Raw genomic sequence first — 14914 nt, 5'->3', positions numbered from 1 at the left:
TATATTACTTTTTATTCTTCGGTTACAGATGCCATATCTTCAGTAAATTTAGTTAACCTAATGACAATAGCCATGATCCCAGACTTCTCTTTGGGCCAACTGTCAGCACTTCAGCATGTATAGTAGATAGTCTCATTTTTTTCTTGACTTCAGTGGACTTAGAAGAGTATAACTCTGCTTAAGATTGCTCTATAGCTCTCAGGGCAGATAACTGTGCATAGTACTGAAGACTTTGGGTGCAATCCATAGAACCATTTGCAGAGACTTTTCCCTTGTTGTTTATGAGGGCTGGTGCACCCATTAGGGAGTACACAGGATTGGGTCTATGAGTTGCAAGTTCTTCTCAATTCTTTCATATGTCATACTCAACTGGGATCAGGACCATGGCCCATAAGGAGAAAGGGGTTCAGTCTTCCTGTTCGTGCTCTTTTCCTGGATTGAAACAGTTCCCAGTGAACGCAAATGTTGCCCCAACAGGTCAAAAGCAGCCCGCCCTCCAAGACCATTTCAGGGTGGGGAAAGGATGTGGATGAGAAGGTTGAAGCCATTTCTTCATGTGCCCCGTTGTCCTAATTTAATGGGGCATAGAGCATGCACGAATTGAGGTAAACCCACAGCTCATGTCTGACAGTTACAGAGGAAGGGGACCCCCAGGCTCAACTTGTATATTCCATAATGTGTAGATTGAGGCCATTGAGACTCAGAAACCCACACAGAGAGCATTTCCCTTTGTGGGCAAAAACAGGAAAGTCATTTTGTGCTGTAGCTCATGTTTTAAGAAGTCATCTGGTCTCCATTCTAAATCCAGAAACAAATTTCAAGCATGTATTGTCGAAGGCTTTCACGGCCGGAGAACGATGGTTGTTGTGGATTTTCCAGGCTGTATAGCCGTGGTCTTGGCATTGTAGTTCCTGACGTTTCGCCAGCAGCTGTGACTGGCATCTTCAGAGGTGTAGCACCAAAAGACAGAGATCTCTCAGTGTCACAGTGACACAGTCTCTCAGTGACACTGAGAGATCTCTGTCTTTTGGTGCTACACCTCTGAAGATGCCAGTCACAGCTGCTGGCGAAACGTCAGGAACGACAATGCCAAGACCACGGTTATACAGCCCGGAAAATCCACAACAACCAAATTTCAAGCATGCCTCAACTTGAGTATAAATTTGCACCCACAGAGATAAAGTTGCGCCTAATTATGTTCAGATTGCATTTGGTTTGGGCACTAAGGATATAAATATTTATCAGCATTCATTCATAACAGAATTGTGAAAATATCTGCCACATAAACAAAAGAGAAGATATGCTATTGAGATTACCAATAGTTCTTTCTGTTATCTGACAGGCATATCACAACCCTTGAGGTCTCATATATCTTCCTTTAATGAAGTGACAAGAATATTTACCTTCATGACAAATTTCAGGAATAAGAAGCATCATCCCTTTGTGTTTAAAAGGACCTTTGCATGTTATGTCATTGGCAGAGCACCGGCTCTCTCTGGTGGCCCTGAGACTGTTGAACATGATGTTATTTATAACAGTTTGACGGTCTTTGAATACATGGGAATAACAAAATAATAAAATAGCTGAAATGGTTGACAGTTCTCCCTGTGGAGGAGGGGATCAAATCCCTGGACCTTAATTAAGAGCCAATCTATTTTCCAAACATCTCCTAGCTAAGTAGTTTAATCTTTGTACCAATATTCCAGAATAACCTGAATATATCTTACGATACACACACATACACACATGCTAATATAAATATAATAAAATGTATAATGTAAGTTATGAAAAATAACAAACCTACTTAGGCAGTAGAATACAAAAAAAGTTTCCAAATGTACGCGGAGAGGGGACTTTCATAATAGCTCTGGGCAAGATCTAGCCAAAGCAAAGCACTTTGATGCCCCATTAATTTCAAAGGGAGGGATTTAAGCACGCACTTAACTCCTCCATTGAAATCAATGAGACTTAAAAATACTTAACAGGCTGGGTCATGCCCCAAAGGAAGTTTGCTGAATGCACCCAGTATTTCTGTTGCTTCTCAGTTCTAAAGTGTGTACCTTAAACTCAGGTTTTAATCAAAGTAGGTTTTAATCAAAATTGTAAACGTTTGCAATGTTTTCCACTTGTTGCTGTCCTTGAAGTTCTATTTTCCTTTGGAAAATATCCACTCTAATTTCCAAACTTAAAAATAGAGTATTCAGGGGAATTTACTGCCCATGATATCTACTAGATTAGTTTTTAGCTTGATTAAAAATTCAAGGTGAATGCTTCTCAATATCCATATTTCCTCTTCTGTTCTTGTTTGTCTTTAACCCATCAGGCTATTGATAAAGACACCGGCAACTACAGTGCTATGCAGTATAGACTAATCATCCCTCCAATCAAGGATGGCAAAGAGGGCTTTGTGATTGAACCCTATACAGGAATCATCAAGACAGCTATGCTCTTCAAAAACATGAGGCGGTCTTATTTCAAGTTTCAAGTCATTGCCACTGACAACTATGGGAAAGGGCTGAGCAACAAATCAGATGTACTGGTAAGTGCAAGTGAAGAAGAACATTTTCAGAATGTCACATTAGAAAGATCTGAGGGTGTTTCTTTGGGAACCTATGTTACTAAAATAGGCAGTCTCCTAATTAGTTATGGGTAGAGGCGGACACGAACCAAAATACGAACCAAAATTCGTCATGAACCAGGCCAGATCATGGTTCGTGAACCGTCAGTTCGACAGAGCCCATTTCTGACAAACCACCATGAACTTTTAGGCTGGTTCATTTGGTTCCTTTTTTGGTTCATCGCAGCCTGGTGCCAATCAATCAGTTTCCTAGGCAATGGGGAGGGCAGACTTTCTGCAGCCCCAGAAGTGACCTTCTGCTGCCCCAGAAGTAACGATTTCATGAACCGAAAGAACCAGTTCACAAACCAGGGCAAGTTTGTGAAGGTTCGTGGTTTGTGTTTCATAAAACATGACAAACCACGAACCGCGTGGTTCATTTTTTTCCTAGTTCATGCCCATCTCTAGTTGTAGGGAATTAGCTTAAAGGAGACATGGCAAGAAGAAGGAACTAAGATTCTCCATCAATGCTTACGGAGATTTTTCCTTTAGAGAACTCTCAAAATAAACCAGCCAGATGTTCAACCAGAAACGTTTTTTATTAAAAGAGAAATGAAAGGGCAAACAAGGAAGCACACACAGCACACGTATGAGGCTAAGAGGAAATTAGGGAGGAAAGGGGAGAAAGCAATTTTGCAGAAGGCTATAGTTACTACTCTTGAAGATGGAGGTCCATGGAGGCAGCAACGAAACAACCATCGTTTCATGGAGAGAAGAAGAGAAGGCCCAAACAGATTTGGAGGTGCATGTACAGATCCAAAGACCCAAACACATGCACTAATGGCTATGGATTCCAGATATAGAGCAAAATGCTCCCTGGGGCGAGCTGATGTATTCACCCCCCCCCCCCAAAACAAACAGTAACTAAATGCACTTGATGGTATTTCTAGGCTAGACCTACAGAGATTATGACTTCTTAAAGGAACTATGAATAGTGGCCATTATGTATTTGGTGCCTGCCTGGGACTGCAAATGTGATGTACATCAAGCACTGGAGTTTCACAATATGTGGCTGTGAAATTGCATTTTCAGAATACCACAAATCTAATGAGCAATCTTAACCCGCTGACAAGCCACTGCCTCTGATAAGCTCCCTTCTCCTGAGTTCTCTTTGAGTTGCAGAAAACTCAAGTCACACTGAGCTTTGGAAGAAACAGAAACTACTGCCTCCTCCAGGAGACCTCTTCCCCCAATTTATCTGGCGTGCAGAGGATTTAAGAGAGGATGTCTCATCCCATTTCTAGTTCTTGCTCTGCAGACTGAACAGGAGATAGGCACTCTGAATGGAGTGGGAGAGGCAAGGTCCCTCTAACCCTAGAGGAAACATACCAATCTTCCTTGGCAGCTTTCAAAGGCAGTTCTGCAGGCAGAACAAGAACAACAGAAAGCCCAGGCAGTATATGAGGGCAAGGGTGACCACTCTGCAGATGAGTTTCAGCTCAAGAAGCTCTTGCTGACTCAACCCCTGCAAACCCCACACCAGTCATCAGCATTTCACTAGCAAATTGGATCCAGCCTTGGAGTAAAGCTCTTTGTTGCCTTGGGAAGGCATTGTGCACAAGGAGGGTATAAGAACACCTATCCAGACGACACAACAACACCTATCCAGACTACAGTTCCAATGTCCAAGTACTCCCTTCCATAAAGTTCTATATTGTATACTCTCATATACTCTCCAATCATAATGGGCTTTACAGAAACAGTGAATGTCTCTTGTGCTGCTTCTCCTTGTTCCAAAGCTTGGTGGGGGGCAGGCATTACTCCCTGCTACTCCACCAATTCTTCTGCAGGTGCCAGAGGATACAGGGAAGGAAAAGAGTTGGTAGTGGCTGCAGATAATGACTAGTGAGCCTAGCCAACATCCATAGATCCCTGGGCATTCAGCATTGTGGGTCAAAAGTTGTGCTGGCCTGCTGTAGGCACTTGGGCTGAGATGAATGTTTTCTGCCAGCTGCCTGATTGGGGATTAGTGTGGGGCAATGAGTAGGATGGTGTGAAAGGCTCACAGTCAAATCCCAGCTTGGCTAAATGTCCTCCAAAGGTTTGAGGTTAATGAGATCCAGACTATAAGCATTTATGCATTCCAAGTTGGCAGCAAAATGGTAATTAACAATTGGCATTGGTACTTTGCTAGTTTTCATTTCATTTTTGTTTTATTCCACATGATGATGGTTTTTGGTTCCAGCTTTGTGGAAATGTGGAGCTGCTTAATTCTCAGCATCTCCACCTTGTGCTCAGTGTTGTTTACAACATAAGTTACAACTCAATGCTTTACTGAAGGCTGATATATACATGCAGAGTCTGTCATCTTCACTTCTGTGAAGACTCTAGGAGTCCAGGCATAGGCACTGTGGGTGTACAGAATATTTTCCAGTTCAAACAAGAGATACTGTGCATACAGAATTCCAGGTGGGCATTGGAAGCTGTGTATTTACATTAATGCCAGTGTATCATAACATTTTCGTTATTATCAAATAAGTATGATTAGAAAATTTTGAGTACCTAGATATTGGCATGTGAATAATTTAATTCTTGTTTATCAGGAATAATGTGCAAACTTCCTTCCTAGAGAAGGTTCCAAGGTAGCCAGCAGATTCCTAAGAGTTTCTTAATAATGCATGCTATATCTGTGTGGACATTTCAACCTCCCTTTTTCCTTCTGCCTTATCCTGTTCCTATACAGCATCTGTTCTTTACTGTGTTCTTCTGATGGGTATAAATGTTTATGTTATTTTATTTAAAGCATTTCTTAGCTCCTTTTCTACTATATGGTGTTCAAGGCGGCTTACAACAGGCATAAAATATATATAAAAACTTCAATTTAAAATTACTGTGTAAAACGATCAATAAATAGACGAATCCAATGTGAAACTGAATATCTTCAGCTGCCTCCTAAAGATTGAAAATGAGGGACTAGGCCCATCTCCATGGGGACATTGTTCCTGAACTATGAGGTGACCTCATATACCCACCAAACAAACTTCTTTGGTTGATGGGACAATCAGGAGGGCTTTGCTTATGACCTTAACTCTTGGAAAGGAATGTATGGGAGAAGACAGTCCTCCAGATACCCCAGTTCCAAATAGGGTTGCCAGGTCCCCCTGGGGCCAAAGCAAGGGTGCAGGAGGCTGGAGGGTGGGGGACAGTGGTGTCATTTTCTGGTGCAATGGCCTCTGTCTTGGACAAACAGTCCCTTGAATGCCAGTATGGGATAAATATCCAATGGTTCCAATACCTGCAAGTTAAAACAATGTTAGAACATTTACTTAAGTTAGGCAATTTCAAAACGGCTTTTGAACTTTTACTGAAACATGCAAATTCACCCTCCAAGTGTCTGATATCTAAATTATATAAAATAATGCTGCAGATCACTCCAAGTCAATCACACTCTTTTCAAAAGGCTTGGAAGCTTGCCTGTGATGGCAGGGTAGAAGAAAAACATTGGGGTGATATTTGGAAAACTTCAAATAATTGTTCCAAAGTGCATTCTGTCAGAATGCAATGTTTTAAACTGTATACAAGATGGTATCTTACACCAAAATGGATCTCCCATATCTTTAAGTCCAGCTCAGCCCTTTGCTGGAAAAGATGCAATGCTCTTGGTTCTTGTATACATTGTTGGTGGGAATGTCTGGTGATCGAACCTTTCTGGCATCAGATTCATTCCCTGATTTTACTTATCACAGGAATTGATCTACCTTTTCTTCCAGAATCATTCCTATTGACATATTTGCCAGATTTACAACTGTGGAAAAATAAAGTGGAGACCATTAGCATCCTCATTGCAACTGCTCAGTGAACAGTAGTCACATTTTGGAAAAACCCTGAAGCCCCTGGCATAGAGCAATGGTATAAAAAAGTTTGGGATCACTTTGTGATGGCTAAGTTAGCAGACAGCATGACACAACCCAATAACGCTGACTACAGCACTAATTTTCATACCACCTGGTACCCAATTCTGCAGCATCTCTCGGAAAATGATATCATCCCTCCTAGAACTATTTACAAAGATCTTCTACATTTTTGAACACCCTGGCTGTTTGAAATTACAATATGTTTTTATAACTTCTTTATTGTTATGTTTTAGTGCATTTTATTAAAATTTTAAAAAATCTGATGCAGTGGGGGAGCGGGGGAGCTTCTCCCCCTACCCTGTGCCTTTCCCAGCCGCTAGGCAGTGAGTGGGGCCAAGGGACAGCAGGTGGGGACAAGAGGGCTGGCAAACCTAGTCCCAAGCCATGTAGGGCTTTAAAGGACAAGACCAACACCTTGAACTGGGCTTGCGAGAGGATCACAGTAGCCAGTGTAATTGACACAATATCAGGGCCATATGTTCCCGGTATCTGGTCCCAACCAGCAGTCTTGCCACAGCATCCTGCACTAGCTGTAGCTTCTGAATAGTATTCAGTATGCTTTAAAGCAAATTAAAATACATAGTTAATAACTGTAAACTCCCCATGAAGTCAGCAGCAGGGAATTAAGAACACTTAATCCTGTACTGAAATCATTGGATCTCAAAAGTGTTTACTTTTAGTTGAATCACACCCATGTACATTTCCATTTTATTCAAGGGGCCTTCAGGATAACAGCAAAGGAAAAAATGTAAGGAAATAGAAGAGGTTAAGAAAGTGGAGGCAGTAGAATGCAACATTTTCATAGTAAATGTCTCCTCTGTTGGTTTACAGCACATGCGCATGCACACACACACAGAGACAGGAAGAGCTCCATGCAGCCAGCTTTGAACTGCCAGAAGCTAAGGACTCCTCAGTATTGGGAATATATATTTGGTTTGATTTAGTTTGAGTAACATAGCAGAGTTATTTAGACAGAAGCGTTTAAACCCCTAAAACGTGCATTAATTAATCTTCAGACAAAATCATAGAAAGATACAACTTACAGTTTTATTGTAGCAGATTTCTTCCATAGCAGTATCCTAGTCTAAAGAGTTACATTCCTATTCTAAGACCACTGCCTGAAAAGTAGGCAGTGAGGCTGGAAGTGTGGGTCTGTGGACAAAAGAAGGGCTCCATGTGGAGCATCGAAGATTTACATCCTTCTCCTTGGAAAGCCACGAGGGAAGAGAGATTCCCAAAAGGCAAGAAGGAGGAGTCAGGAGTAGAGATGGGCATGAACAGCAATATGAACAAAAAAAGGCCACGAACAGCCCAATCTGCTGTTCATGAACAAGCTGTTCATGAGGCCCCATTCTAAACAAACAGGTGGTCGTTGCAAGCCTCCTTCGTTGCTGTTCGTCTTGCTGTTCGTCAAGCCAGACAGTCTGGCACCTGCAATCAATTCCCTTGGCAACTTAGGCAGGGATTGTCTGAACTCTGTCTGAACTCCTGCTGTTGCCCTGGAAACCCCAATCTAAGCCCAATTTAGCTTGATAGGCAGGTCTTCCCTTCAAGTGGGGAGCTCCAAATTTGTTACAAGGGAGCCAAGACCAGGGGGGAGGGGGGCTCCCAGCTCTGACTTTGCAGACCGTGGAGAGACAGTTGCTGCTGGTATTTTGATAGAGAGAGTGCATTAGAGCTTGAATTTTCTTTGTGTGTGGTGGGATAGGGATCTACCCCTTCAAGTTCCTGGGCTGCTGCCAGGCTCTGAGCCAAGCTATGATCTATTATTGGTACCTTTCCTGCTGCCTGCTCAGGTAAGTTTCTGGGAGTGGTGCAGTAGGGATCTGCCTCTTCAAGTTCCAGGGCTGCTGCTGGGCCCTGGGGCCAAGCTATCATTTATTCTTGGTACCTTTCCTGGTGCTTGCTCAGATTAGGTTTCTGGGAGTGGTGCAGTAGGGATCTTCACTTGGATGATGGCTGGAGATGAGCCTGCTGGCCCCCATGAACAGAGGAAATAAGCAAACAAGCCGTGAAATCTAACTGATGAATATTTCTGGTATAATTCAATCAAATTTATAGTAATATTATAATCAACTTGAACAAGAGAAACAATATATATACATGGTAGATGATTACAAATGCAAAGGGCAAGGCATCATCATATAAATATAATTCAGCAAAAATTCTTGTGCAATATTAAAGTGCTTATGCCTGAAATTGACCAAAGGTCTATACAGTAATCACCAAAGTCCCGGTAGGTTTATAGTGTGACAATGCAAGAAGGTCTTCAGTGCAATAAATTTCTTTTGGAGAAATGGTGTATATGGTCTCATGCAATGAAACAATGAGAGGCGGCAAAGAAGAAATGATACACAACTGCGACGGGAAGTTGTGCTGCTCTCTGATGTTGATGAGGAGGAGTTGCAGGATCCTTTTCCTAGTAATGGGCTGCATGCCTGGCTCTTAGCCCTGGGGTATAAAACCAGTCGAGAGAGGCTGCTGAGTGTGGAAGCAATGTGTCAGTTTCCTGCTCTTTCTGTGACCACCCCCTGGTACCTTGCCTTGCTCTTGTAGCTTTCAGACCACACCCTGAACCTTACTGGCACCGACCTATGGACCCCTGACTTGGCTTTTGGACTTTGGACTTGGCTCTTGGACATGGCTTTTGAACTTTGGACTTGGCTCTTGGACTCTGGCTTTTGGACTGTCAGGTTCAGTGTGTGTATGAGCTGTACTGACTCCATTTTTTAATGCTTCTAGTGTTTAAGTGCTTTCTTCACAGGTGCACAAGTTCCCAAGCAGACTTCTCACTGAAAGAGATTGTTTTGTCTAACAACGTTCCACCCAAGATTGGCCTTGAAAGAGTCCAGCTTCCCAAGACTGAAAGATGTTGTTTTGAGAACTGTGGGGGGAGGCTGGTTCAGCTGGGAACTGTTACTTTGTATCTCATGCTTTTCTCTTCATTGGTAACAATGCTCTTGTACCATCCTGAATCTCCTATTCAGGACAGTGGACTATAATGGGTCATTTCTGCAGTAAAGTTTCCTTATTCAAACAATGGACTCTTGTTTGCTTGTAGAGGAGAACCTGTAGGAAGGACATTATTTAGCCACAGTCTGACATGGACTTTGGACTTAGGGTTTTGGGACTCATGCACTGACCTTGGAATGGACTGTGACAATCCGGCTTGGGCTTGCCCCACCCATGACAATGCTACTCCAGACAGCTCCCCAGTCTTCAGGAGGGGCTTTTTAGTGGCTATAACGTGCTACCATAAAATAGGTGGTCTGAAAAACTTGAGTGTGAAATTTAATACAGTACCAAAACAAATACAGGTTGGCCAGCAACAGTGCACTCTTAAGCAAAGTGACATTAATCTAATTTTATGAAAGTCAATGGAATTAGAAGGGTATAACTCTGCTTAAGATTGCACTGTGATTTTAGTGAGACAGCCATTCTAGGTATTATTTCACTCATGCCCCAGTTGTTTCTGCATGGTGAGTGGACCCATTCCTGGTACATTCAATGGCAATCGCCAGGGGGGATTTGAGAACCACTCCGGAGATCATTATTGCTGTTGTTTATTTCTAGTCCACATTTCTCACTGAGATCCAAATAATACAGTTGTTCTCATTCTGGGATAATGCACATTTTGAAGACTAAATCAGACTTTGCATTTCTATTTCCAGGTCTCTGTCGTCAATCAGTTGGATATGCAGGTCATTGTCTCAAATGTTCCTCCTACACTTGTGGAACAAAGCAAGGATCAGCTGATCGGGTAATGAATGTGTTCGTTGCTTAAACTTCTCTTATAAAAATTCAGATTCAACCAAGTTTGGCTGGTGGTCAGTAGATATATATGATTTAATAATTTATTATTCATATTTGCCTTGAAATATCAACATGTAAACTATTTATATATTTGTATATTTATTTATTGGTTGAAATATTTTGACCTTCCTTTTTGGCAGCAGAATCTTCCAAATTGGCTTTCAAAAACAATCATGACGAAAATAGCAAATAACCAAAATTCAATTTAAAAATCAATTTAAATTAATTCCATAAAAAAGAATTTACTTAGCTAAAGGTTGAAATAGGAAAAGCAATGTACAGATTTAGAGTCTGCTGAAACAACAAGGCATTAGCTATCTTTCTCAAAATTAATAGGGGTGATGCCATGTAAGCTTCATATGGGAGTTTCATAGTCTCAGTGCAGCTGCCTATAAAGTGTCCATAACAGGAGGTGTAAGTATATGAAAAAAAAATAGGACTAGAGATTGGCTGCTTTGTTTCATATAAAATCCCATTTGTGGGTTTGGAAAGGGCAGCTGTTTGGATGGTGCACTTTATAGCCCCTTCCTTCCAATACAAATAAAAGGGATCTCTCAGAACAACAACAGCTTAAAACAGCTGTGCAAAATAAGATGCTGTCCCTTATCAAAGAACCTCAGAAACACTGTGCTGACAACCCCCTGTGTAGCTGATAACAGTGCTACCCCAGCCCTCCCTTCACTTACGTGGGCAAGGGGATAGGGCTTGTAAAGATTGCATAATGGGGACTGGCAGCTTTAGCTCAGGGAGTTTCCCCCAGGCAGGTCAAGTTTGAAGAGCTTTTGCAGAGTTGAATCTGAACTATGATTAACATCTAAGAGTGTGCACCCCCCTCCCCCAAAAATCTGGGTTTCAAGGATACCAAAACAATTTGGTATCCTGAAATCCAGGTAAGATTCTCTAATTTGGTTCAGTAAGATTAGAGAATCCTGGATTTATCCACCCATTATTCCTTATGGGAAAAACTATCCAGGGCCGTTTCCAGACGGCCCCCCGCCTCGCGAAACGTCGCGCGTCGTTGCGCAGAAAACGCGAAATATCGCGTTTTCTGCGCAACGACGCGCGACGACGCGCGACGTTTCGCGAGGCGGGGGGCCGTCTGGAAACGGCCCAGGTGACATGGGGCATTTTTCAAGCAAACTCCACCAAATTTGCAGGGGAACCTACTCCTGACTGTCTGCTAAAGAACCTCAATTTCAGGAAGATTGGACCCTGGGGTCCAATTCTATGGGGCCCTAAACAAGGTGCCCCAATATCATTGTTTCTTATGGTGGGCAAATATCTAAACTGGCTCCCAGGCAAAAAATAAAAGGGGCAAGGATGCCACTGGCCAAATGCACACTCTCAAATGCAAGCTCAACCCAGAGAAAACCCAATAGAACCAAACGAATGCAAGGAAATAGAATCTCCCCAGAACCAAAGTGAAGCAAGGGAACCAACATCAAACCAGAGAATCATGTTAATTAGTGAATTCCTCCAAAAATGAAACTGAAACAAGAGACACTGTTGCTATTACAAGCCCAACAGAACCAGTGTCACTCACAGAAGCCAGGCAGAACCCAGGACCAGTGGGGGAACACCACAGAACAGAACCAAGCAAGTACCCAGCCATAGAGCACCAGAACCACCATGCACAAGGCAATGGGAAACAAACACAGTTGTTGCTTAGTATAAGATGAATCCATTTTAGCCTCTGAAAGTGAGAAGGAGGGGTGATTTTGGGAAACCCAAATGCTCCTCTCTCTACTAGTCTCTGTGGTATGCCCTTCAAGCCACACTGCAACTTCCATCCCCCCACCATCCCCTCTGCTGGCAGCGTGCCCCTCCTGGCCTGAATATGCCACATCCACTGAGAGAACTTGTCTCTAAAACTGATGAGCTTCCCAGCCCACTTGATGCTGCTGCCCTTGATGCAAAGGTCACACATGGTCGCAAACTCTACAGCTTCTTCTCAGTGAGAGATTGCATGTATGACTCAATGCCCTCTTGCAGCTTTGTCATGAGCATGCACACTGCTGGACCAAGGTTTGCACATCCTATATCTGTGTCCAGGAAGGAGGCCATATTCCTCTGAAGCATCTGAACCAGAGGAATGACCAGACCCAGGGCTGCCCTGTCAGATGAGCCTGCAACAGTGAAGTCTTTAAAGGGCCAAAGGGCCTCCACCATCTGGGAGATGATCAGCCACTCCTTGGCTAAACTGACTCTTCCTCCTCCAAGTGTCACCCTCTAATAGCCCCATTGTGAGGGTAGCGTGCTCCAGCATGCTGTCGGGACCTGCTTCTGATGCAGTTGGTGAGTTGCTGTCATGCTGCATGAGAAATGAGCCATGATGTGCTGGCATCTCATGATGAGCCATTGGAACTCACACATAGCAACATCCAGTCCAGATTCCTCAGAAGAACCCAGGCCCAGAGAGTTCTTCACTACAAAATAAAATTTGTGGGCCATGCAGTAAATGTCCTTGAAGCCCACTTGCATTACCACTGCCTTGATGTTTGAGCTGCCACTGGTCACCGTGTATCCCATGGTGATGTCCCTGCCTTTCTTATCCAATCCTTTTAAAATGGAAAACTGTTAGAAAAAACTTGTCCTCCCCCCACCCGTCAATTCCAGACACCAGGCCAAACCCTCTCCCTCAAAAGACAGGAAAAAACGGTACCTCTCAAACCAGGTAAAAGTCCTCCAGCAGGCAGCACAGGTCTCTTCCTTCAGGCAGCAATGCAGTAGCAATATGCAGGCAGTAAATCCATTGGTGGGTTGTGGGTAGATACATCCCAAAGGCAAAGAGAAGAGAGGAGACCAGAGAACCAGCAACAGTAGCACTCAGCAGCACACAGTGTCTCTGCAAAACCAGACCACACAGAATGGAGGCTGCTCTGAGCCAAGCCTGCTTTTTTAATTCCTTGCAAGCAGTTTGAAAAAATGCCTTTCCTTATCCAGGAATCCCATTGGTCAAATAAGGAGAGGTCCTGCACAGATTGACAGGACCTCACTTCCTGAGTCACTCTACTCCACTCCCACTCCCCTCTGGGGAAAACTTGGGAAACAGCCAGCTAAGAGGCGGAAGCCACAAATATTCCAGGCATCTTGAGCTGGCTTTCCAGATCAGATCCAGGATTCTCTAGTCTAAATTGGCAAAGCCTGATTTTGCCAAATCAGCATAAATTCAGCTATAAAAGCCAGTTCAGAAAGCCTGATCACACAGACCTATTAGCATCCAGGATTTGGAAGAGAACCAAGTGCACCTTTATTTTAATGTAAAATCTCCCCACCTTTACAAGATCAGGTGTCTTCAACCAAGTAATCAATTACATTTACATAAACGTGCATATTACCTTGACAAACTTGATTTTTTGTGAAGTCGGAGATAGCATAAGAGGAATTACACTGTAGTACCCAATAAACATCATGAATTGTTAAAAGGGAAAGGGTGGCTTTAATATTTTTCTTCTTTTATTTCCTATTATAGTGTAACATCAGCGCCATCAGAACTTCTACAGAACTAAAAAACTTGCGTGCCACATATTAAAACTGAGCCCCAACCATTCATAAAGTAAAGCTTTAGCTGATTAATTTACTGATTAAGCCAATGGAAGCTTGCGGTCCTATTAAAAATAATACTCGGTTTTCATGATTTATTTCTATGTCAAGAAGCGTTTTGCTCATTCTTCAGGAAAGAAACAATCAATTAGTCTACTTAGAAAGAAATTACTTCAGGTTAATGCCTGTGATAAGATTAAGGAGACATTCTGTTTAGCTTGTATGCTATAAGAATATTGAAAGAGGAGATCATTCCTTTTTTTTCATATCATATTTTAGGGAAGCTTTATCCAGTTTTAGACGGCAGCTTATTGAGGTACCATTTTGCTATTATAATGGGATACTAACATTTCACTGCAGAAACGGAAGCACATCATCTCACCCTAGAACCTCTTTTAGCCACATACATGTGAAAAAGAATTCTGAGAAACTCAGAACAGAGAAAAGTCAAAATATAAATAATGTAAATGAATACATTAAAAAAAATTCATTATCTTTCCATTGTAATTTTGGACATGGTAGAATTGCCTTGTCAACAAACCATACCAGCAGTAAGTGAATATCATGGAAATCTGCAACTGGAAGTCACAGTTCCTAATTTGCTACCGTGGGGCCCTTGTTTTGGATAGAAAGGTGGAATACAACTGTTTTAAATAAATAAATAAATAAATAAATGCCTGGAAAGGATTGTCAGCTGTATCTTTTGCCATCCTGGGCGCGACAAAGGGATGTAGACAGTGAGCGGGACCACAAGTGACGCCTGACACAGGTTGGACACTTGCCAGCTTCCCTCAAGTTTTGATGGGAAATGTAGGCAGCTTGGCGGAATGTTGGACAAGTGACAGTTGAAAAGTCCATTGGACAGCAGTCAGAGAGTCAAGCTGCAAGACCAGGATGCCTACATTTCCCATCAAAACTTGAGGGAAGCTGACAAGTGTCCAACCTGTGTCAGGCATCACTTGTGGTCCCGCTCATTGTTAGTGGTAACAGGCTGTTATATACTTTGGGAGAACGAGGAAGGACTGGCCTGTGACACTGTATCCCAAAGTTAGGCGCACACACACACCCAGCACACAAGACTACCTTG

General features: G+C 42.7%; 1 protein-coding gene across 2 annotated transcripts in view; it reads left to right on the top strand.

Annotated features, from left to right (window-relative positions):
- The window catches only part of PCDH15 (protocadherin related 15), a 521765-nt gene that overhangs the window by 455137 nt on the left and 51714 nt on the right, over window positions 1-14914 (top strand). For both annotated transcript variants that reach the window (XM_054983659.1, XM_054983658.1), the window contains 2 exons: window positions 2324-2539; window positions 10143-10231. In XM_054983659.1, the coding sequence (XP_054839634.1) occupies window positions 2324-2539; window positions 10143-10231 (305 nt within the window). The remainder of the gene's footprint in view (window positions 1-2323; window positions 2540-10142; window positions 10232-14914) is intronic.

The sequence above is a fragment of the Eublepharis macularius genome, chromosome 6, assembly GCF_028583425.1.
Source record: "Eublepharis macularius isolate TG4126 chromosome 6, MPM_Emac_v1.0, whole genome shotgun sequence".
In the NCBI taxonomy this organism is placed as follows: Eukaryota; Metazoa; Chordata; class Lepidosauria; order Squamata; family Eublepharidae; genus Eublepharis; species Eublepharis macularius.
The sequence above is the reverse complement of the archived record's forward strand: the minus strand, read 5'-3'. Positions and strand labels throughout refer to the sequence as shown.